General features: G+C 36.9%; 1 protein-coding gene across 1 annotated transcript; it reads right to left on the bottom strand.

The window, feature by feature from the left end:
* Positions 1-769: 769 nt before the first annotated feature.
* On the bottom strand, positions 770-25,839 carry RGS21 (regulator of G protein signaling 21). The gene is made up of 4 exons (XM_020894179.2): positions 25,829-25,839; positions 21,427-21,503; positions 17,732-17,898; positions 770-973 (listed from the first exon to the last, which is right to left on the bottom strand). The coding sequence occupies exons 1-4, from the start codon at positions 25,837-25,839 to the stop codon at positions 770-772; spliced, it is 459 nt and encodes a 152-aa protein (XP_020749838.1).
* Between the last annotated feature and the right edge of the window lie 769 nt (positions 25,840-26,608).

Below are 26,608 nucleotides of genomic sequence, written 5' to 3'. Positions count from 1 at the left end.
CTTTATGGGATAGGTACTGTTGTGCAGCTCATCATATATGCACTTATCCATCCTCTTTATTCCTCCTCTTTCCTTTATATTTTTATTGAGCTAAGAAAATCAATCCTTCTCACCCATAAGGCCCATTCCATACATGACTGTGTGATGCCACAGAATTAAACTAAGTGATCTATTTTGACAGCTTCATCAATGGCATATATGTATATATGTGCCATTTTTTCTTTGTCATTAATCTGAGGGCCATAGCAGCTTAGATAACCACTGATCATTTTGTAACAGATGCTGGTTGCAAAGAAATAGTTGATATACTAAATGAAGGGTTTTGGTTCAGAATTTCTCTTTCTACAAAAGTGAAGTTTTGAATAAAGCAAATGGTATTTAAAATCATCTGTATGATGCTAAACAGTCTCCCATGCAGCAACATGAGGATATATAGTTTCCTGAATTTATAACATCATGAGAATATCCACTTATGGTTTAAGAGTGTATTATATCTCCATAAACTTCCTTTGTACTCTCCCAGTAAGAGATTTTTAAGTACCTGATAAAAGAAACACATTCTAAACCAGTGACTTAAACATTCAGGCTTCAGATATAACATCTTATTTTTCTATTGAAGTAAAGCTTGTTTTCTAAATCCTAAAACAACTTACATTGTGTTTGTATACTTAAAACATTCTAGCCTTGAAGTTTATCGATTGAGCTGATCTGTCCTATCACTTCTTTCCCTGCAATTATAATCTGATTGTTAGTTTGTCATTTACCTTCTTTATAAGAAAGGGAGCCATTTTTTATGATTTCCAATCTCTTTGCTATTTACCAGTTTCTTATAAATCTCTGACTTTAGAAATCGAGGAAAAGAATCCTTGGCCATCAGACTATAGATTAACTTCTGAGCTTCATCAAAACATTTGAGAGTTGGTTCTGCAATATTCTTTGAGATGAGGTCCCTGGTACTGAAGTCAATGTTAATCTGTGGAAATAAATTGCATCACATTAGACTAGTTTAATAAAGACTTCATGGTCTATACAGATGGGAGATCCACATATGATTTGAATTTTTTTAAGCATAAAGTTAATCTTATACAAAACAGCGGAAAGGTCACACGTTCATTTTCTGAAATGCAGAACACATGCTTGGTTTAATTACTTTACCTAGGTTGAGAGGGTTGGCATTGACAGAAAACAGAGGTCAAACCTTATTTTGAGATTATAAAAAGTGACAAAGGAGATGCATATAAGATTTTTTGTGACTTTACATTCTTTTTGCTTACCATCTTTTATTTCTTTCTAGTACTTTGGCCTTAATATCTGAAATGTTCTTCTATTGGCAGAGCAGTAATTAGAATTTACTAAGCTGGCCTTCACCAGCACATTCCCATTCTCCATAGCTCCCGGTGTTGTTTCTCATAATCTTGCTTTTCACCCTAAGTTGTGTTTCTTTTTGTTTGCCAAAATGGACCAACTAACACTCTACCCCTGTTCACAGAACACCATAGCTCCCAAGGTATGTACATACACATGTGCAGATGTGTATATTCTTGCCCCCTTAGCACTACCACAAGTAAACATTCTCAGCAAGGTCTAATAGAGATCTATTATATTGGAACACACCACACCTGCAAATACATAAATGCCCCAAACCTCATGGAAATTCTTGTCCAGTTCTACCCATTTCCAGGATGCTTTCTGAGAAGCAGAAAATTTCACATCCAAGTTTTTTCACTTAAACTGAAAATATTCGTGAATTATCAAAGAGATGTGAATCTTAAAACTCAAAGCTCACCAAAGGCAGGTTCTGCTGCTGCTATAATAGGCAGTCAATAAATATTTGTCAAATAAAATTATGTCTTTTGGCAAAATGAGGGAGATCAAAATGCTAGAAATTGGGGGTCTAGTAAAAAACAAGAAATGACAATTTATGTTCATTGAATTGAAGTTAAAAGATAGGCAGACAGACCTTCAATCAAATTTCTTAGTTACTTACTTGCTGTTCATATGAGTAAAGCAAGTTTTACAGTTTCCTTCAACTTTCTATTTCCATAGTGTTAAAAAGGATAATAATAATGTCTTGAAGTCTTTTAAGGGCTAAATGAGATAAGTAATATCAAATTATTTCAATATTATTATTCTCATAAAAAGAACAAAAGAAAAAATTTTATTTTGAAAAGAATCATCAAAGGCCAGTATTTGCTCACTGATATTTTCTACCTTAGGGATTTCAGTTACTTGGGGATTCAGATTACATCGTGTTTTTATTTCTTTGATTATCCTCTCAGGTCCTGCATCAAAGTTCCAGATGAAATTATGCAAAGTCCTCCAAGGCCTCAAAATCTGCAATCAATTTCTGCTTCTTTACACAGAAAGATGATGTGGAGTAGTGGTAAGGTTATAGGATAGTTTTCCAATCTATGTTCTAATGCTTATGACCTTGGTGACCTGGGTGACCAAGCTATTTTTCATCTTTAAGCCCAGTCATTCTTGACTGAGTTGTTATAAGAATTAAAGTGAGATGATCCATATAGTCATTGTTTACACAAATATTTATGAGTTGTTATGTGCCAGATGCTTTCTGTATTTGGAGAAAGTACTATATATTTTCTATACAGTGTAATTTTAGATTTACATTAGAAAGAATGAGAAGGAGCCAGTTCTCTAAGAATCTGAGGAAGAATGTTTCTGGCAAAAAAAAAAAAAAAAAAATTCATAGTCCTCAGGGCAAGAACGAATTGGTGATGTTCTGAAGAGCCTCTGTGTCTGCTGGTGGGGGTGCAGAGGGTGATAAAGTTCATGTGGGGAGGGAGTTGGGAGAGGAGGCACACAGGTCTAGTCTTGTAGGATTTATCTGCTGTGGTAAAGGCTTCCTATCTTTCTACTAGAAGCAGTGGGAAGACGCAGAAGTGTTTTTGAACAGGGAGATGACATGATATCATGTCATGAACTTGGTATAGTTCCTGATTCCCATAGTGGGAATAAAGAATAGTGGGTATTATCAAGATTCTGTAGGGGTTTCTCAACATATAGTGAAATCTTTTTCATATCCTATCTTGTGTTGCTAGGTTATGAGATTATAGATTGCCCATTTCCTCTTTACCTGTGCTGTTAATTCTTCAATGGTATCATCTGCAATTTATTTAACTTTATATCCCCCTTAATGGTAAATATACCAAGGTTAACTCCTTTAGGCATTCATTCATTGGGTGAGTTTTCACTGATGGCAGGGACAGTGCTTGCAGAGTACTATCTTATTATTTTATTCAGAACTGAACATCTGTAATAGCTCCATATTCCCTATTTAAAATGCCCAAAGCCCTGATCTTGGCATTCATGACCAAGACAATATTGTCCAAACCTAGATACTTTTTCTCCGCTCTGTGCCCTGTGTCACGCTGACCCTCAAATTTCTTATATTTTGTTGTTCAGTCACTAAGTAGTATCTGAATCTTTGTAACTCCTTGGACTGCAGTATGTCAGGCTTCTCTGTCTTCTACTATTGCCCAGAGTTTGCTCAAATTCATGTACATTGTTACCAGTGAATATTTTGCCTCACCATCCCAGGCTAGCTGAAACCCACTTCTCATCTAAGTCTTTCACAGTCTTTTATGTCCTTAAAGTGAAAGTCACTCTGTTGTGTCCAATTCTTTGTGACCCTGTGGACTGTAACCTCTGTCCATGGACTTCTCCAGGCAAGAATACTGGAGTGGGTAGCCATTCTCTTCTCCAGGGGATCTTCCCAACTGAAGGATCAAACCTGTGTTTCCTGCATTACAAGAAGACTCTTATCATCTGAGCCACCAGGAAAGCTCTTTTGTCCTTAAAGTTATATTAGAATAACATCTGCTTTGTAAGGTTTACCTTTTCTGATCTGTGAAGGGACTTTGTGTTTTTTAGATTATATTTAATTTTGCCTATCCTTCACTATGCCTTGCGCAGTGTGAGGATTCAATATACGTGTGTTGTGTAAGCAGCTTCTACATTTGTTAAAAATAATGGTAAATTTTAAGCAGAACTATTCATTTCAATATATTACTGATAGTTAACATTATTTGTTCAAATATACTAAATTTGTACTTCTGACTTCCCCTCTCACTTTTCTGATTTGCCTGTTTTCCTACCGATAAGCTGCCAACATCAGCTATAGATATCTAAGTGATGGGCAGAGACACTGTTCCCAGGAGACAATCAGTAGTCTTAGGAAGATGTGTCTTGGCAATTCATTTTAATGTCAGTGACAAAATAGCACACCCACATGTTTTTATAAATGTCATTATTTTTCTCCAAGTTGTTCAAGCTGGAAACTTAAGAATCATCTCTGACAACTCTTTTTTCCCTCTGATCTCTCTATCTTTATCTATATATATATATAACTTTCCTTACTCACCTTTTCTTTTATAATTTCACAATGCTCCTTTTATTTCTCACTCCTTCAGTACAGTCGTTAGTCATGTCCAAGTCTTTGTGACCTCATGGACTGCAGCACCCCAGGCTTCCCTGTCCTTCACCAACTCCCAGAGCTCGCTCAAACTCATGTCCATTGAGTCGGTGATGCCATCCAACCATCTCATCCTCTGTCGCCCCCTTCTCCTCCTGCCTTCAATCTTTCTCAGCATTAGGATCTTTTTCAATGAGTCAGTTCTTTGCATCAGGTAGCCAAAGTATTGGAGCTTTAGCTTCAGCATCAGTCCTTCCAATACTCATTGGACTTCCAATACTCAGGACTTACATCCTTTAGGATTGATTGGTTGGATCTCCTTGTAGTCCAAGGGACTGTCCAGAGTCTTCTCCAACACCACAGTTCAAAAGCATCAATTCTTTGGTGCTCAGCTTTCTTTATAGTCCAACTTTTACATCTATATGTGACTATTGGAAAAACCATAGTTTTGACTAGACAGACCTTTACTGGCAAAGTAATGTCTCTGCTTTTTAATATGCTGTCTAGATTTATTATAGCTTTTCTTCCAAGGAGCAAGCATCTTCTAATTTCATGGTTTCAGTCACCATCTGTAGTGATTTTGGAGCCCAAGAAATATTAAAGTCTGTTACTGTTTCCATTGTTTCCCCATCTATTTGCCATGAAGTGATGGGACCAGATGCCATGATCTTAGTTTTTTGAATGTTGAGCTTTAAGCCAACTTTTCCACTCTCCTCTTTCAGTTTCATCAAGAGGCTCTTTAGTTCTTTGCCTTCTGCCATAAGGGTGGTGTCATCTGCATATCTGAAGTTATTGATATTTCTCCCTGCAATCTTGATTCCAGCTTGCGCTTCATTGAGCCCAGCATTTCACATGATGTACTCTGCATCTAAATTAAATAAGCAGGGTGACAATGTACAGCCTTGACATACTCCTTTCCAATTTGGACCAAGTCCCTTGTTCCATGTCCATTTCTAATTATTGCTTCTTTACCTGTGTACAAATTTCTCAAGAGGCAGGTAAGGTGGTCTGGTATTCCCATCTCTTTAAGAATTTTCCACAGTTTGTTGTGATCCACATAGTCAAAGGATTTGGCATTTTCAATAAAGCAGAAGTAGATGTTTTTCTGGAACTCTCTTGTTTTTTCTATGACCCAATGGATGTTGACAATTTGATCTCAGGTTCCCTCTGCCTTTACGAAATCCACTCCTATCTTTCTAGTTTATTTTTCTAAATCTAGTTTATCTTTCTCACGCCTATCTTTCCATTTTAATCTTGTATAACATAATATCTTTCTTAAACCATGGAATTTTTCTCTTACTTGATACCTCCCCTTGTACACACAGTGGACAGCATTACTATGCCAACTTCACCAAAACATCACTTTCATTGTATGAATGTTCAGTCGACAACCATTAGTTTCTATAATATAAAATTTAAACATGTTACCCTTGCATTTGAGCTTCCTCATACCTGGACTTCAAATGTTGTTTTGAAATTACCTCCTACTTATCTTTGGTGACATCCAGAGATGAACAGAAGTTCATATACTTTCTGTTCCCGGAGTGAATTTTCTGTGTAAAGCTCTTGTTTATACTGTTTCACCGTCTAAAATCCCTCTCTCCTCCACAACTTTATTCTGTACAGATTTTCCTCAATCCTTTATAATTTAGCTGAAGTTGAATATCCTCCAGGAACCCTTTCTTGATTACATAAAGAATGTCACTATAATTTCCTTATCATCATACATTATTTTGATTTAAAAATCCTAAGAAATTTGATTTCTTGCTTAAACAGATTTGGACACAGTGGCTTTTGTTCATGATAAGTATTCAGTCTGATAATCACAGAAGAAAATTTGTTACTACAAAGGGAATTCAGTAGTTTGTGGCATAGAATTAACTTGTCTTTTATCTGCTATCTTTCCCTGTTTCTTTCACTGATTCTTTTTTCTCTACATGTCCCTCAACATACAAGCAGAGGACGCATCACCTAAGTTCTGTGCCAAGTCTTCTCTCCCTGGATTATTTTCCTTGTTAATTTTGTCTTCTTCTGTTTCAAAAAATTTAAGCAATGACATTCTCTCTAAAATAATCTTTAGGATATTTAAAGAAGATTACCTTAACTGTAAATAATAGTAGTTAATATTCATCAAATATTACTACTGTTGTGCTGAGTCTTTATATGGCTACTGTATGTCACACACACATACCCATAAGACGGATAGTATTATTATCCCTGTTTTTCTTTAATAAAAAAAGGACCTCATCTGAGAAAGTGGTTGTTTTATAGTAAATTTCTATAATTTATTCATTTAAATTATTTCATTGAATGGGTACTTAAGAATTGTGCTAAGATCTGACCATATAAAAATAATTAAGTTGAAAGTCAATCAAGAAGACAGATTTTGGGAAAGGAATTCAAAGGGAAGAAGCTACTTTCTTAAAAAAAAATCTTTCTGAAAGAAATGAAGTTGTAAGCTGATCATCAAGGTATTATTATGAGTATAGAAGATTATGGAATGGACCTGGGAGGGGAAACTGGAAAAAGCCCAGCAGGTTTTCAGGTGGAAAAGGGTAACAGCTTGAAAAGGCATAAAGGTCCGTATCACACAGACTTTTACAGGTCTTCTTAAATAATTTTTAATTAACTTGAAAGCAACAAGAAGAATTTTAAGTAAGGTACTAATGTAAACACATGTGCTTGAAAAAACATGTTACTGGCTGCTATGTGATATAATGACTAGTTGTGGATAAAGGGGAGAAAAATTAGTAGGTCATACCAGAAATTCAGGTTGTTAGTCATGGTGGATTAGGCTGGGTCATTTCATAGAGAATGGAGGGAAATGTATAGATTTCAGAGATACTTAGAATGTAGAATAGATGAAGCCTGCAACTGAATATTTATGAAGTGGGATAAGGAACAACATTTTTAAGAATGACTGGATTTTAGAAATATTCTGAAGAATGAGATGACAAAAGTGTCAAAGGATTGGATATGATGCTGAAGAGAGGAACCAAGGATGAGTGTCAATTATTCAGCCAGAGCAAAAAGAATGGAGTTGCTATTCACTGAGACACAGAGACTCAGAAGAAAAGTTTGAGGCGAAAATAAGGACTCAGATTTGTAGTGAAGGTTGAGATGCCCTTTTAGAGCTGAGACTGGAAGAGATCCCCTGGGGAGTAAATGCAGGCAGAAAATAAATGACGACCACCTCCCCTCAAGATAGTGTGTGCTGGGCTATGGGTAGGAATGTAAAAGAAATTGGTAAAGAATTGTCAGTAAGAGAGGAAGAAATTAAGTACAGGACGCCAACTGAAGTTAATATTTTGGTTAAGAGAGGGTGATACGTGTCATTAAATGGTCCCAAGGAGTTGGTCTAAATAAGGTTTGAGTGTAGTCTACCCACAGCGCCCTATCTTTTCTTCTTGAGTCCCCTGAAATTTTAGTATCAAGACATAAGTGAAAATATTCAGCCTAGCATATATTTTGATACATACATTCCTTTAATATGATCACTTTGAGGTTCATGTCTGCCAACTGCACCTCCAATTGTGCACTCATCTCAAGTTTGATGTTTGGCTAAGTTGTTGTATCAATTGCTAGCTCAAAAAGTACGCACAGAGGAGATACTCATCTTGGAGTAGATTGAAAGCAGGCACCCTATCAGCAGGTAACCCTATAGAGATGCAGGCCTCCCAACTGTGTGGACCTGAGGCCCTCCTGAGCTGCTTGGGCCCTGGGGGAAGCTTAGACTCAGCTGAGCAGCTCAGATTACTAGGTCCAGAGCAGGAGCTGAATGGCATATCGATTGATGAAATAAACAGAGTTATATCTATATTATTTACTCATGGGAATAGTCACTTGCATTTTTGTTTCTATGGATACACTTAAGTTTCAAGGATGCTGAGAAATACATTTAATTTGCTTATTTTTCCAAAGGTCACGGATTATCTTAGCTCTCTGAGACTGCTGCCCTGCCAATCTCAGAAAACAAGACATAGACTTGTGATTCTAACAGAATGACAGCTGAGATGTCATCGCAAGTGTTTAGCGACTTTTAAAGCCTGTCATTTTTGAAAAGGCCTTGACACAGCTGACACTGACAACAATCCATTGCATTAAAATGAGTGCCTCTGACTGGTGTTTGCATTGTTGTTTAAAAAGCGATTTTATTATAATGAGCCAGGGATAATTTTAATGCTCAGGTGATTTTGATAACTGCAAGTTATGCAAGCCAATTCCTCTTTTCTATGACAGCAGTTTTAAGTTCTTTTGGCTTCCAACAAATTATTGTAGCAGGAAGAATGCATTTGAAACTGTACCTTTTGGCTTTCCTGTGACCCTAAACTGTGCTTTATATATTTTTACATAATTTGAATGAAAAGTTCTCAGTCGAGCTCTCACATTCAAATGAGATTGCCTTTCCCTCATTTAGAATGTATGGTGTAGCAGGAGATGGTCATTATGCAAAGAGTGTGTGCATGCATATGGAAAGCGCCTTACTCAAATGGGGCAGGCAGCCACCTCAACCTCACTCACAGCAGCGCTGAAAAATTACTATTCAAATTAAAGTTGCCTATAATCATGTTTTTGGCTACATAATTCTGTTTAATCAGCACTAACACCTCTAGTATTACTTCATTTTTGGCATCATTAAAGGCACACGAATATCCTGAGGTATATTCTCAAGGCTTACTGTGAAAGTTGAGAATAGCCAAGTTTATAACATTGAGAGGGAATCCATTCTGCACAGGAGTGTATCCTTTGTCACAGTTGGTTTTAAAGACAGAAATAAGTGACATGAGTTGGGAGGCAGCACTGACACCTTAAATTGGACAAGAGAAATGAAAAAAAAATCAAACATGTGCAATCAATGTATAAAAGCTTGAAGGATACGGATTGCTAAAAATAGATGGAAGGAGCAAGTGCTATCTGGAGCAGGCCACAGAGAATAGGATGGACAGGTTTCCTTGACGAACCCCGACATGGTAATCCAAGATTAAGTGGCACAGGGATGTATGCAAATTCAAAGAGCGTTTTGTTTTAGAGTTGAAAGGCAGCAGTCATTTTTTCAGAGGGCCAAAATGATACTGCAGGCTACTAAATGAGATATTCCTGCCACTTTTCTTGCTTTACAGTTTAAGAAGTTATACAAAATAGAGAGATTATGAGAAGAGAAATACAGCTTCTGACAGAAAGGAAGATAGACTTATGTGACAAGATAGTTTTCTGCTTTCACCTTTAGTGTAAACACTGAGGTTCCCAGGCTGTGTCATGAACACTGAAAATATGTAGTAGATCTAGAGGAAGGAAATTAAAACATAAAAGCAGGCACAGAAGACCTCCCTCCTCAGGATCTGTGTATCCTAATGACTGCAGGACTCATCATTTTCCTCTCTAAGCCTCAGTTCATTTTCCACCTTTATAAGGTGGATGATTGTAGTGCCTAAGAGAGAGCATGGTGATCAAGTCAGATAGTCCACATAAAAGCCCTGGGCAAGTGTGCAGCTTAGGGTTTCTTTATCTCTGCTTTTCTTCCTTTCTTCCTCCCCCTCCCCATCCTCTTCTTTCTCTGTCTCTCTCTCTCTCTCTTCCTTTTTAAGAGATCCCTTGAGTTGAAGAGGAAATAAACAGAGATGCGGAAATCACTAGCATTCAGAAGATGCTCTTGGCTCCACTTACGCCCTGAGGCACCCAGAACTAGGCTTCTTCCTCTACTGGGCCAGCCTTCTAGGCACCAGCTGGTTCCCTGCTAGACTCTTCTTCCGTTTCCTCTCCTATCATCCTTCCATCCTTCCATTTTTGTCTTATTTCCTTCTATACTCACATCTCTGATCAAAGCTTACTAATTACTTCCTTTGAGATACATTTCCTGATCCCTTAGACTTGGATTTTTCCAGTTACAGTGACCATATTACCTGTATTTCCCTATCACAACATCCATGAATGTTTATTCTAATTTTTTTTTTTAACAAGAGTCTTCCCACCAAGATGGTTAGCTTTATTTATTTAGAGACTCTTTTTTCATAGCTGCATCAGCATGGTGCTTGGTATGTAACAGACCACTAACTATTGATAAGTATACAAAAACTTAGTAAATTAATAAATAAGCAAACATTTTATCTGGCTATGATTTTATAGTTCGGGCGTGCTGTTGACAAGCAGCAACTTGTTGGTCAAGACCAAGACTCAAAGTAACATCAGCTCATTGGGGAAGTAACACTTAAAAATGCAAAGAGGAAAGTGTTAGTTGCTCAGTCATGCCCAGCTCTTTGCAACCCCATGGACTGTAACTCACTAGGCTCCTCTGTCCATGGGATTCTCTGGGCAAGAATACTGGAGTGGATTGCCTTTCCCTTCTCCAGGGGATCTTTCCAACCCAGGGATTGAACCGAGGTTTCCCACATTGCAGGCAGATTCTTTACCATTTTGAGAAAATACGAATATAAAATGGAGGGTACAAAACTGGCATTTTGAGAATATCAAGAAATGCCTATAGTGCCATGCGGTTCTCTCTGCCAAGAATTCAGAGGTCTATCTTTTCCCTCAGGATTATAAGACTAACCTTATTTTTGTGTGGTGGGGGGGAGGGGTGTACCATGTGGCTTGTGGGATTTTAGTTCCCTGTTCAGAGCTCCAACCCCAAGCCCTGGGCAGTGAGAGTGCAGAATCCTAACCACTGGAAGACCACCAAGGAATTCTCAAAATTAACCTTATTTAAAATAAAGGCATGGCTTCCCTCATGGTTCGGACATAAATAATCCTCCTGCCAATGCAGGAGACAGGTTTGATCCATAATCTGGGAAGATCCCTCATGCCTCAAAGAAACTAAGTTCCTGCACCACAGGTACTGAAACCCACGTGTCCTTGAGCCTGTGCTTCGCAGCAAGAGAAGCCGCTGCAGGGAGAAGCCCACACACCACAGCTAGAGAGTAGTCCCCATCACGCCAAAACTAGAGGAAAGCCTCTGCAGAAGTGACGACCCAGCAGAGCCGAAATAAATGAAGAGAGAAAATAAAAAATAAAGGCCTTATTTCAGTATCCTGCTTCAGTACTGTTCAATCATTATCATCTTTAAGATATAATACAAGGACTTCCCTGACCATTTAGAACCTTTACAACAATGTCCCTTTAGAACCAGACATGGAACAATGGACTGGTTCAAAATTGGGAAAGGAGCACATCAAGGCTTTATACTGTCACCCTGCTTATTTAACTTATGTGCAGAGTACATCATGCGAAACGCCAGGCTGGATGAAGCACAAACTGGAATCAAGATTGCTGGGAGAAATATCAGTAACCTCAGATATGCAGATGATACCACCCTTAGGGCAGAAAGCGAAGAGGAACTGAAGAGCCTCTTCTTGAGAGTGAAAGAGGAGAGTGAAAAAGCTGGCTTAAACTCAACATTCCAAAAATGAAAATCATGGCATCTGATCCCATCACTTCATGGCAAATAGATGGGGAGAAACTGGAAACAATGACAGACTTTATTTTCTTGGGCTCCAAAATCACTGCAGATGGTGACTGCAGCCATAAAATTAAAAGATGCTTGCTCCTTGGAAGAAAAGCTATAATAAACCTAGACAGCATATTAAAAAGCAGAGACATCGATTTGCTGACAGAGGCCCATCTAGTCAAAGCTATGGTTTTTCCAGTAGTCATGTATGGACGTGAGAGTTGGACCATAAAGAAGACTGAGCACCAAAGAATTGATGCTTTTGAACTGTGGTGTTAGAGAAAACTCTTGAGAGTCCCTTAGACAGCAAGGAGATTGGACCAGTCAATCCTGAAAGAAATCAACCCTGAATATTCACTGGAAGTTCTGATGCTGAAGCTGAAGTTCCAATCCTTTGGCCACCAATTGCAAAGAGCTGACTCATTGGGAAAGTCCCTGATGGTGGGAAAGATTGAAGGCAGGAGGAGAAGGGGATGACAGAGAATGAGATGGTTGGATGGCATCACTGACTCAATGGACATGAGTTTTAGCAAACTCCAGGAGAAAATGAAGGACAGGGAAGCCTGGCATGCTGCAGCCCATTGGGATGCAAAAATTGGGACACGACTGAGCACTGAACAGCAAAGATTTCCCTGGTGGTCCAGTGGTTAAGTCTCTACACACCCAGCGCAGGGGGCACAGATTTGATACCTGGTCCGGGAGCTAAGATCCTGCATGCTGCATTATGTGCCCCCCACTGAAAGAAACAGGAAAGAAAAATAAAAATGCTAAAAAAAGATACAATGGAAACAATTTCATCTGTTTTTAAAATTTTTCCACTTAATCATTTGTTGCTTTGCTGTTTTTTTCCTGGTTCTAGAAATCTCGTTTTTTATCCCAACTAGACTGTTTCTTTTGAGCCAAACCATAGTTTCAATCTACTCTATAGTCTTGCATTTCCTTATCAAGCTACCTCATTTACACAACACATTGCATTGTACTTCTGTGTTTATTACATGTTCTCTTGCTTAGACCCAACTTCCCTTCCATGGAAGGAATTTATCTTATGGTGGTTAATCGTAGGCATAGAATAAGCATTTACTGATATGAAATAAGAGTCACCAAATATCACTGTGCTACAATAAAAATTAAAAGCAAAACATCCAGACACAGATATTTTAAAAGTGTCCTGTGTAACGCATTAAGATGTCTTTTCCTTTATGATGATAGTTTCTTCTGTTTTATGGGTTATGATGTATTCACAGTTAATAAATACATTTAAGAATTAAATTTTTTGTACTTTTTTTTTAACTTAAAACACTGCCAATGTATTTGCTCCCGGATTGTTCATAATTTGAATTTGAATTTATATAATTTTTAAACATTACCATGCAGTATGATTTGGAACATTTTCTAATCTCACAGAATGACAATCAACATAAACAGTTTTCTCTTTAATCACATATTTTCCCTCCTGACTAGTTTTCTTGTTAATATAAGAGATGATACAAACATAATTCGTAAATGACAGATATAAAACATAAATATTTAAAATATGTCAGTATCTTGGGTTTCCCTGATGGCTGATACTATTTTAATTTTAAGACTTACATTCTTTTGAAACCAAATAATATTGTTTGAAATTTTTTAAATATTATGAAATTAATGGTCCAAATTGAAGGAAGAATAAATACAAGGTTAAGAATTTTTTTTCTTTGCCACATTCCAGTTCTTACTGTGTATGGTAAGGACACTTTAAAATGTATATTGCTTATCTAATAATTTTCTCATTTTTAGACTACTTAGTCAGAAATATCTGACTCACACTTTTATTTCCTCTTGTAATAATCTTCTGAAAATATCTAGGTATAATCCATTCAATTAGTAGATATTTCTATCTGAAATGTGTGATTTGCTAATGTGTTTTTCTAATTTGTGTTCATATATATATATATACATTTAGGGGCTTTCTTGGTGGCTCAGACAATAAAGAATCTGCCTTTAGTGTAGGAGACCCAGGTTCAATCCCTGAGTCAGGAAGATCCCCTGGAGAAGGGAATGGCTACCCACTCCAGTATTCTTGCCTGGAGAATTCCATGGACAGAGAAGCCTGGCAGGCTATCGTTCCTGGGGTTGCAAAGAGTCAGATATGACTGAGTGACTAATGGTTTCACTTTCATGTATACATTTATCAACTCATTCAAACTGGCTTGTCCTCAGATGGCCTTAGAAGTTAGTTAATGAATGTTTTGGGGTAGAGTCAGTAGCACTTACAGTGACTTGTGTAAAGAAAAACAGGAATTAAAACTTCTTAAAGACTGTTCTGCCTGAGGCAAACCCTAGAAATGCGATCTCATTCACCATTTTCATCTATCCTGTGTGGTTGCTGTGTCGTTTTTCACAGCTACACTTTTGGATGAGGAAACTGAGGCTCAAGGGATAAAACAGGTCAACACAAGATTACAGGATTTGAGTCTGTGTCTCTAACCTTTAGATTTTTTACTATGTCACACAATTAGTGTAGAAACCAGAGAGATGGTAAAACTCTAAGGGAGAGGGCATAAAGTTTCCTGCAATTATAATCTCTCACAGAGACCTGAAAGTTCAGTTTTTCTGTGCAGTTTTGCCTATTAGAAGAGGAAATGAAGAACCATTAGTAACATCCATTTATAGACAGGGATTGTTAGTAAATAGTCTGATGGTAAATTGTCTAATTGCATCAATTAAAAATTATTGTCATGCTAGCGATTTTACAGATGAAGAAATAAAGACATGAAAAGTTGAAAAGAAAGTAAATGGGATTTAACAGACATCTGGATGATGTGACCTTGTCATTGTTCTCTATTTTAGGGTTTTCTACCAAGGAAATTGGTTATAATTTTGATTTCTTTATGCGAGACAGTTTTACAACTGTAATTGAATATTGAAAAATGAAGAATGCTTTCATATGAATCTCATTCTTGCGTTAATTTTCTACTTATGAAAATGGTATTTTCCAACCTCCTTATCAGATATATCACATTGTCTTGTGAAGTCTGCCTACTAGATAAATCTAGGTTACTTCCCACCCTCTCTTTATCTTTATCGCTGCCTGTCCAGCCTTATCCCACTGCTTCTCATTAGTGATATCAAAATGCTTGTGATTTCTGGAAAACTCTAGGGAGTTCTGTACATCTACGCTGTACACTGTGCCCTCAATCTGAAATACTTTCTTCATTGGCTCTCTTGATAAATATGACATAGTTTTCATGTGTGAACCACCCTACAAATCCATCCTGTAAATCTCTGGATAGACTTCATTGCTCTTCCGCACACTGTTAATAACAAGCTTTAAATGATTCAACTTATTAGTTGCCTATTGTGTATTTGACTGGTTTTATCACGTGTCAATCTCCCCTTCTACTGTGTGACTTCATTGTGGGAACAGATTCTTCATTGTGGGAACAGACTCTCAAAAAAATTCCATTTAATGACTCATACTAACACTTGTATTATATAATATATAACTGATGGGCTATAGCCCATGTATGTAAGAGACATATGCCCTTTAGTTAATTTGAATTGGAAATAACTAATGGCAAATAATAGGAAAGATGATGGCTGTTTCAATTGTATATATACACTTCATCTTCAATGGGAATTTTGTCATATCCATTAATAATGTTTTTAGATACTTCAAGACAATATAATCCATGGTTTGTAAAGCAGCTATAAAATTAACTAGATGGACAAATTATAAAATAAGTATGAAAGTTTGTATCCTAAAACAGTAACTGTACTATTTTTTAAAATTATTACCATATTAATTTATTTTGGCAGGAAAGATTAGGAAAATAAAACTATTTTATCCAAATTGATAATTTACTATATATTATAACTTTGGGTTCAGCTGTAATTAAAAGATTACATTTCTTTAGTATTAATGTAAGATTTTTCATATATAATATTTGAAAAACTTAATCATTAAGTAGACAGATTCATGAAGAAAAATAAATCTGGCTTTCAAACCAATATCACAATAAATAGATTACCTTTAGAGTTGATTTCAAAGCCTTTTAGGGAATGACACATTAATCAACTTGACAAATCTTATACACTACATTTAAATTTTTCTGGACTCATTTATTGATTCTTAGATAGTGACTGGGAAATGAATGTTGAAATAGCTCCACAGGAGTTAAGTTACTTTTTCTTTCCCCCTTTGAATTCCAGGCTAAGCTTCAGTGGTTCATATGTCAGCAAAATTTTACTATACCAATATATGCTTCGGTAATTAATGTCCATCTAAAACTTGAACTATTGATACAGCAACTTTATGCCCTAGATTTAAAAAAATGTTTGCATTTCATCTTTGCTGTCCTCTGTCCTCATTAGTACAATAACTTCTCATACCATGAATTTTAATTTTGGATTAGAACATATAGTAGTTGTCACTTGGGAGGTTATCAGTATTTCAACTCTGTAGGGACAGATGACATATGTGGTTTATGTTTGGTGCTAGCGGCTTAAGGTAGAGTCCCGTCTGCTGCTTAGGCATTAAAACTCTCTGGTTAGATGTTATAATCAGTGAGGGATTACAGCAGTTTTAAAATGTAAATAGTTTAAACTTTAAAGTTGAACATTAAGGGGATGCAGCAGAGATGATCATCATTTGGTTCTGGAAATTAAGTCAATTATAAATGAGATGGTATACACATAAAACATTTTTGAGGGGCTCTTCTCAAAGTCCTTCCAGGTTTTCCTGTAAGGCCTTTTCTATTTTCCTGATCTTAATGCAGCACAGGTGGAATCTGACCACTTGAGACATACCTGTGGCTCATTTTCACTGTTGTAGGGCCAGGCCACCCGCACACCTGTGGCTCATTTGCACCACGGTGATCTGACCACGCGATGGCTGTTTGCTCACTGCCTGTCTACCCCTGCTCGAGCAGTCCCTGGTTCCCTACAGCGCACTCACAGGATGGACCTTAGCCAGCAAACATCTGTATGTTTGCCTCTCAGCCCCAGTTTGTGATTGCTTTAATCTTTAGGACAGAATGACGCCCTTTGATAGTTTAATAAGGGAAGACCTCTGCTCCAAGAAGGCGCTTGGAGGGCCCTGACCCTCTGCTGGTACCCCTAGTAACCCATGAGCCAATCCGATGTCAGTCATTTCCCGGTTAACTGGCAGCCTTCCCATTCCTCCCCATCCCCCGCGGCAAAGTCTGCAGCCATGTTCCCTCCACCGTCCACCGCAAGCCATGGGGTGTGGCTCCAGGCCCCTACTTCACACGTGCAAGCTCCCCGGTTCACTGAACCATGGATGTCTCTGCAAGCCTGCGGGGTGCAGCCCAACAGCCATCAAGGAAATAAAGTCAAGCAACCCCCTCTTTGAGAAGGTAAGGCATTATTATATGCCGTACTGTGGGCCTCCAGAATATTAAGTATTACGAATTTGTACTGTTGGTTAGTAGGTTTTACCTTCCCGTACGTATCTTCTTTTATTTTAAAAATTGTATTCAAGAGTTCTATTCCAAATTGACCCCTGTGCTTACAAAAGGAAAAATGAAACTGAATTGGAAATAAATCCAGAAGCACGCTTAAATAAGATTTCTGTAGAGCTGTTTAATTGGGACATTAGACTATTTTTTTAAGCTCCTGCTTGTTGTGCTCAGAAAACAGAAACACTGAAGCACATAGGCAGTGCTAGAAACTATTTACTGAATCAGTGCCAGAGGATCACCATAAGGAACTTCTGTTCAGATTTACGGATATCTTCTGTTTGAAGACATGGCGACAATTTAATTTCCCTTGAGGTGGACTTGGTGTCTTTCAACTGGGAGCAGATGTGTTAGTGGATAAGTGGATAAATATTCTCTGTTGTGGAATATTTCACTCACCTCTTTGGGGGCATCGGCTTCAATGAATTCAGAATAAATCATCCTGGCTTTGGAAGCAATTTTTTCTGCACTTTCTGTTTTCTTAAAGTCTTCACAGGCAAGCCAGAACTCAACATTTTCTTCACTAAACTCTGATTTTAGGAATGTTCGAAAAGCATCTAGACCAGCTATAAAATACATGAGGAAAACATTTGTGCATCACACAGTGCAGTCACGTGACCAATTGTATTCATTGTTTAATGAAAGCATTTGAGGATTCAGTGGCAAATATTTATATCCCTCTAAATATAGCATTTATATATTTTAGTTTTTAACTTTAGAAAGCCTGATTTTGGATCAGTAGTCATCAATGTAAAATATTCAGTCTATTTTTCTAATAGTAGCACTTTAAAAAATTGAATAACAACCAGAAATGCTAGGATTCCCATATGTTCCAGCTCTTCTCACTGTCTTATTTTCAGTCACATTTAAACATTTATTATTCCTGTTCATAAATGTTTAAGTTTCTGACCACCTGTTTAGACTCTTTTCTCTAGTTTCCTCATTAAAATGTGCCCCAGAATCTTCTTTGGCACACGGAGAACTCCTTTGAGAAGGCAATGTTTCTAAATCTTTTACAGCCAAGGATGGTTAAGAGTGGGCCTCTACTGAGGTACCAGGTTAGAAAGATTATTATCAAATTCCTGCAGTTGCCTGAACTAAGCAGTCCTTGCAGTTTGCCAGTCAGTTTCAGTCGGCACCTTCCTCTGGCACTGTCTGCTCATCACTGAGACTCGTGTTCAGAGGATTCGCCTTCCAATACATTGGTGGTTTTCTCCTCCACCTGCCAAGGGGGCCCCTCGGCCTGGCTCAAAGCTGCTCATCCCTAACTCTGTGCTAGAGGGCCGACTCTTCCGGTTGCAAAGTAGGGAGAAATTGACTAGCAAAAAAGTAAGCATCAAACATGTATAGAAAGGGGCCTAAGTTAGTTGTTTGTTGGTTGCTGCAGGTTGGAAGGAAAGTGAAAGTTACTATAGAAAGTAGAAAAGGTCTTCATGGAACAAGGTGATTATCTAGAAGCCCTGGATTAAAACTAAACAATTTTTTTTTTTTAGTGATTCGAAGTAGAGTTGAAATAACAGGTCATTGCAAAAGATTATCAGATACCAATTAAAATTCTCAGTAGAAATATTGCAGAGTGTGAACGTTGTTAATATGAGAGCACTATAAAAATTCAATTGCACATTTCTTCTTCTTGACACAAATTTGGGTTATAAAAATCCTCTTAGTAACACAGTTACAATTTTCCATGAGTTTGATGCAAACAATGATGAATTTGAGAGGTCTAAATAGAATTTATACTAAAAAATCTATTTTATATAATAAAGTGTATACTTTAATAATACTGAAAGAATATTGTAGAAGCATGTCTGGCACTATTTTATATGTGTGTCATTAAGGCAAACGAAAGTATTTTGCAATATGGGTTATCTAAATACATCCCAGAGAGATGGGAAGTTAGAGATCTAAAAAAATATTATTATTCTCTCCCATCCTGCCATATTCATGAAGAGTGACATTGAACTAACAGTTTCTCCTCCTTTTCTCCTCCTGTTGCTCTGTTTGGACACATAGGAACAGAATAAACAGGCAACACTGGGGCTAGTTATCTCTTCCTTGGATAGACTTGTTGAATCACTCGTCTACTATATACATACAATTTGAAGGTTCATTGGTTGTCACGTGACTTTAGAATAATATACCACCACAGTCACAACCATATATTATCTGAGGGTCCCTCTATGTGAGGGAATAGTTATGGGTAGGTGTGACGGGGGCTGAGGAGTGGAATATGTCAGGAGCAGGTGGCAGAAGCCACACTAATATCTCTGCTCAGTATGTGCAAGATGTAACATCAAGTCACAAAACAAGTAGGTAATATGGTGGGTCATCTGTTTAAAGCATTGAAAAGCATTGGAGCTATTTTTTCTGCTTTTAGAAAAGCAAGATCCAAACAGCTTTGCAGATGAATCTATGACTTTTGTACTTTCTGTGAGCATGAGGTACAAAATCCCAGGAGATCTGCAGGGGGATGCATCTGCATTCATCTATAACCTTCATGCCTCTGTCTGCACTACTGCCACGGCCAATCCCCCACCTGCAGAGACACCTTCCCTAGGGTGTTAGCAAACCTGATCTGGCTTGCTTGTCATGTATTTAAGGAAAAAAACATGTGCTTGAAACTTACAGAAATGAAATTCCGTGTAGCTTTAATATATGTTCTTAGTTGGATTCTAGGGCTTTGACGGGTTATTTTATGTCTATGCTTTGTGCGTGTGTATGTTGTGTCTGACTCTTTGCAACCCCATGGACTGTAGCCTGCCAGGCTCCCCTGTCCACAGAATTTGTCATTTCTTACTCCAGGGGATCTTCCCTATCCAGGAATCGAACCTGAGACTCTTGCATCTCCTGCCTTAGCAGACAGATTCCGTACCACTGTGTCACCTGGGAAGCCCAAAGTATGTGTACATGTGTGCTTGGTCATGTCAGACTCTGCAGCCCCATGGACTGTAGCCCATCAAGATCTTCTATCTATACTTTAGGAATTAGTTATTTAAGAATCACAAAATGATAGTGTAGTTTCATCTAAATCAAATTGTTTTTATGAAAAAAAAACAGCCATGTAGAACATATTCAGATTTATCATGTTTTAAGCATTTCTAATATTCTGATATTTACTTTATAAATTTAAAGTGGAAATGCCATTTGATTAGAACAAACACTACATTTAAATATTTTCTGTTTATGTCTCTTGTAGCATCATTTCTATCCTGTATGAGACAGAAATGGTGTAAAGCAGGTTTATGTACAGCAAAAGCAGAATTCTAGATATCTTTGTATATGACTGTTTTGTATTCTGGGATATTTTATTTATAATTGACCAAACTTACTTTATTAAGCCATCATTTTAATTACAATTATGTATCCACAATGTACATATATATGTATATAAATACATTCAAATATGTTTTTGTATTTTCTAAAGTAAGAATAACTCAATTGAAATAAATACTTAAGAAACTTTATTTTAGCCTGAAGAAGCAAACAGTTTATTTAAATTTTCAACTTTTCAGTAATTTGTATGTTTTAATTTGCAACAATAATAGTCATGATATATAGCAAACGATAATGAGACTGGCTTCCCTGGTAGCTCAGCTGGTAGAGAATCTGCCTACAATGCAGGAGACCCTGATTCTACTCCTGCTTTGGGAAGACCCCCTGGAGAAGGGATAGGCTGCCCACTCCAGTATTCTTGGCCTTCTGTGGTGGCTCAGATGATAAAGAATCCACCCGCAATGTGGGAGACCTGGGTTCGATCCTTGGGTTGGAAAGATTCCCTGGAGAAGGGGGTAGTTATGCACTCCAGTATTTGATATACATCAAATGATGATGAGACTAAGACAACTTTATCACTTCCTTTCTATTTGGAATTTTCTTGTTCTTTTAGTGTCTGTTATTTCTATAATCTTGTCTTCATTTAGGCCAAACCTAATTCCATTTAAACTTTGGGCCTATATAAGTTTGTAAGACTTTGGGGAATCGTATACTTCATATATTGATCAAACTCATTGTTTATAACATGTCTACAACTTTCAGAATTTGTTGATTTAGTTTTAATCCTTGCATTTTTTGGCCTGTTATCATTTGAATCTTACCTTGATTGGTTAAAAGTGTGTCCATATTTTCAGACCACGCCATTGTTTCTGCAGTTGGTGACCTGTGGAAACAACATCTACCCTTGACAATAGCATTGTGATCTTTTTCTACTGTAATGTATAGTAATATTTGAGTTATGTGTATTTGTTGAATTATATCATTTAAATGAGCTTTGCATCACTAGTTAAACTACAAGAGGTCAACAAGGATTGTATAATATTTTCCACAGCAGACAGCAATAACAAAGAAAGGGGAATGTGATTTGACAACAGCAAGTTATTTACTATTCTAACCAACAGTATTGATCATACTTGCAAATTCTTGATTTCTAATGAAGGTACAAGAGAGACTGCTCATTGCTCTGTGGAGAATAGTGAATTTAATCTCAACTATATTAGTTGTTAATTTATGTGGGTTACACTAGTCTGTTCCTGAAGAGTTATCATGATAGCAATAGTGATGAATGAACTATTTTCTAAGTTTTCACTGTATACAAAATTGTCCATTTCATAATTATACATCTTAAGTTTCTCTACAGTTTTAAAGATTTTTAACATGGGATGATCTTGAAAATGTTTATTTATAGTATTTTAAGGAGTCTTTACCCCATTTTGAGACAGCTTTCATTTCTCTTTAAAGGTATGCTTCCATCTGGGTTGATTTATTTAAATCTAGGTATCTGTCAGGACAGAGTAGTATCTTTTCCAAAGTAGTCAAAAATGTATTGACTTAAGTCTTCTGAAGAAGGTGTACTTTGGGGGATGTGATGTAGAAATAATAAACCAGGTTTCTGATATAAACTTTCTGAGATGTAAATATATCATGCATTATTCCCCTTAATAAGCAAAAATCCTAATGAAATAAGTCCCCATCCATAGAAAACATCTGCTACCCAGAAGAAAAATCTTGGATGATGTAGCTGTGATGTGCAAATGACTTATTAGCTGTGAATGACCTAATTGAAGGTTTCTATTAAAAAGATTGATGGTCTCACATCCAGTCATTCTTATAAAATTTATATTTGCATATCAAGGTGACTAATCTTAAATATGCTAGTGTGATGCAGCCGTATGCTTTTACAGTCTGTTACTTTGCGTGATTTGCCCCAGTTTTCATTGCTTTTCTGTCTACTGCTGTTGCAGTTATATTTTCAGATGGTAATGTCTATACTCAGAGGCCACCCAGGGGGCTGGGTGACAGGGAACGCTTGCTATCTCCCATTACTTGGATTTCCTATCTCCCATTTCTTTTACTTTTTCCTCAATGACAGGCAACTGATTTTCCGTCCTCCCTTGATCTACTAAATCTCGGGGACACAAGGTTTCCTGTGAAGCCGTTTTGCAGCGGTGTTCTTTCATTCAAATGGGCAGTTTCAGTTCTCATCTTTCGTAAATGGAGAATGGGACCCGATAGAAGATCTAATTTTATGTAGAAGAGCTTGTGTGCACTATGAAAACTGTTACTCTGAAATGTTCCTGTTATATTTCATATGAGTCCAGCATTAGTCCTTCTATCAGATTTTAGGAATTCTGTCAGTTCAGTTCATTCTCAGTCACGTCCAGCTCTTTGTGACCCCATGGACTGCAGCACGCCAGGCTTCCCTAGTGTTAAAATTATCACATGATCACTTAAAATACACATGTTTAAAATGTTGTCTGTATTTGTAGATTGAAATTTGGTGGTTAGCATGGTACTCAAATTTCTCCTTAGTGCCTGTGGAGTGTGTGTTAATGAAGAGGGCAGAGAGTTTTGATCTCCAGTCTGGCTGCAAAGTACATTCATTTTGAATAAGCCATCAAAGAAAACCCTGAGAAGTAGACTCTAGGCAGAATCATTCAGGGATGAATATGTACTCCCCCATTTGTTTGTAAGTTGTACGATGACAGGAAAACAATATTATTGTCCAGCAGGGAGAGCACTGTGTCTGGTTCGAGAAATATTTCTTGGATGTATAAACAAAAAATGACTGAATAGCCAAGCCCCAAACAGTGGCAGGCATTAAAGCCTTCAGTGGAAGAAGTGCAGTGACTTTTAAGATGCTAGTAGATGACAGTGGTGAGAAGGCTAGTGAAGGTGTAGCTGAATTTTATTAGCGTCAAAGTATATTTTAGGTGAGGAAAGAAGAGATGCTTTTGCATCACTGGGCAGCAGCAAACCAGGGACCTCTCTGTCAACCCCAAGTGAGTGAAACTATAGGAAATGGACAACATGCATTTTGAAGGCATCAAAGCAAACCATGTCCTTTAAGGAGAGCCAGTTTTCTTAAGCCAAAAGCAAAAAGAATAGTCAGTGAAGTGCTGGTTGGAATGTAAAAGAGTCTTTTTAGAACGGAATTATTCAAATGAGTGGCAGCTATTCTTATTATCATCATAAAGGTAGGTAAACAGTAAAAACAGAAAAAAGAGAGCAAAGTCTTGTAGCTGGTGCAGAACCAAGCATAAAGAAAATTTCCTATGTTTTGAATTGGAGAGATAATACTAAAATATTATAGGTATTCCATGGGTATAGAATATTAGTGATAATAGAATTAGAGATACTAATGTTGTATCTATACAACTAATGTTGTATAGGATGTTACAAAGGAAAAAAGTTGTTCTTCAGCCCTCTGAATAAATACCACTGCTGTGTGTGATTGTGCCTGGATTGCCCTCAGCTCACTATTTTCTAACAGATTTCAAATTTGACTTAAAGGTTCAGTTTCAAGCCTGATAGAATGGACGGGTTGGTTGTAAGTCAATGCTTTTCAGATTCATTATTTTAAGAAACAATGTTAATTTGCTGTCCAAATAAAAAATTGGGGGTTGATTATATGTAATTCTTTGGAAGAGTAATTTATTGCTATATGTGAATAAACTGAAAGACAATTTTTATAATAGCACGAAAATGCATAACAATGTACCAAATGTTTACAGTCTATATCATGTTGTGCTAAACACATCACATACTTTACCTTATTTAATCTTGAAAATGACAGTCTGTTTTAACCCCATGTTACCGATGAGTAAGAAGAAGGGATATTAATAACTGGTGTAATATCACACATATATTAATGGGCAGTTAGAGTTCAAACACAGGTGTATTTTGAGTTTCAAATACACAAACTCTTCACAATTCTTCTTGGCATGGGTGAGTCAATATACATATACTTATATACTTTGTTCACATTTTGGAACATATATAATGTGTCAAATAAATTTTAGAGTGCTTTTCCTGTAATAGGATTTATTACCTGTCACAGCAAATATTTCCTCTACAAAGCAGTTAAATTTTAATTTCTACTCAATAGAAAGTTTTTCAGAAGACAGTGATTCTTCAGTTTTGTGTGCTTTCAAACCAAAATAGGACCTTTCTTATTTTAGATGTGACTGACACATAGGTTTTAAATTTTTAGAAATGTAACTTTCTGAATGTTAAGAAAAATCTATTGAATTAAAATTGGGGAATAAAGAGTATGGCTGGCTTTAGAACATAATGACTGGACTGAACTTTTGACATGCGGTTCTGTAAATAAATGGACATTGTACATTTCCCTCCCTCCCTCTTTCCTTTTTGTCTCTTTTGCGTTTCTTTTTTTTCTCTTTTATTTGTGTTTTAGTTGCAACTTTACAAAGCTTTTGTCCAGCTCTTCTCCTTTGTGTGTGTGCATATATTTCCTGTAAGACTGTGATGCATGGTCAGGGTGACTTGTGTGTGTATGACTTGTCAGGAAAATTTCACTTATGTATCTGGAACCAGAATCACACTTAGCATTTCATGGGGCTTGGGCTGATTTCCTTCCTTATGTGAGTGCCATCAAGGCCAGCAGTCCTCATATTACGTGTCCAAAGTAGAGTCAGGCCAGATGGGAACTGTGTGAAAGCTACCAGTTATCTTGCTAATGGTGCCCGCTCGAACCTGTTGTATTCCATTAAAAAGATGTGGGCTCCAGCAACTGAACTCTCCACACTCAATTAGCAAGCAGGAGATTCACACAAGGAGCCCAGTGCTTCAGGAAATGACAGCTGCTGCCTTATCAACAGATAGTATCTGTGTTCAAGTTTCTCAGTCCATGTTGCAACAGGGAATAATTTTTGCTAGGATCATGTATAATTTAGGTCTTTAATCTGAACATCTAATAATTTGGGAGAGCCTCACATTAAGAGAGTGGGTTTTCTCCACTTTGTAACGTTGTCTTATCTTAGTAAATGTAAAGAATTAACTGTAAATACATGCATTATGGACAGATTTTAGAAAAGAAGGAAAAATCAATTGAGAAAGGAGAAAAAGTACAAATCAGGAGGGAAGACAGCAATTAACATATTTATCATAAATGAAAGAAACGCAACATCAAGACTCATGGAGACTCAAGTGTTTTCATTTGTACATCTTCTGAGATAAAAAGAACTTTAAACAGCAACTCACTTCACCGGCATTTTTCGTTCCACTGTCTGACTGTCACAGATGATGCCAAATTTCTCTTTCTGACTGATCTTCCAGCTGAAGGGAATGTGACAGCAGGAACAGTACAATTAGTATGCAAATAGCTATCCCCTGGGTCACAAATTGGCATTCTTTAAATCATGCTGTCCTCAGCTTTTTTTCATTTGTTGTTAACTTTTCACTGGTCAGAACACTTAAACTTCTAAGTAACAAATTACTCTTTGAGTAAGTGTGGCATTTTCTCCAGTCTGTAGCATAACTGGAACAAATTCCATTTGGAAGCTTGGTTTCTAAAGTTCATATACATCCATTTCCAAGACAACTGTTTTTCACATGAGGTTAAATCAACTCAGGAAAAAACATATAGGTATAGTTCTGTAGACCTGTAGGTCTTTAATCTGACTAAAAAGTCATTTTGTTTCTTTTCTTCGATTCTCAAAGTCTGAGAAAGACTTTGTTTTAAATACTCTTATTTTAAGTATATGTGTTTAAGGATTTTTCCAATCTTATTCATGAACTAAAATATTCTAGCACAAGGCATCATACTTTTGGAAAAATCATGCATTTGTTATAGTTTATTTTTTTATTCATTTTGATGTTATAGTTTAATAACATACATTTCTCAATTTATTTTACCATGAAACTTAAGGCATTCTGTGCCAATACTTCTTTATGCAGTGCTGATGTTTGAGATAATAGTAGCTGAATATATTTATCAAGGTAAAGGACTTATACTGGAATTTTTATTTGTAGTTGAAATTT

The sequence above is a fragment of the Odocoileus virginianus genome, chromosome 11 (genome assembly GCF_023699985.2).
Source record: "Odocoileus virginianus isolate 20LAN1187 ecotype Illinois chromosome 11, Ovbor_1.2, whole genome shotgun sequence".
In the NCBI taxonomy this organism is placed as follows: Eukaryota; Metazoa; Chordata; class Mammalia; order Artiodactyla; family Cervidae; genus Odocoileus; species Odocoileus virginianus.
The sequence above is the reverse complement of the archived record's forward strand: the minus strand, read 5'-3'. Positions and strand labels throughout refer to the sequence as shown.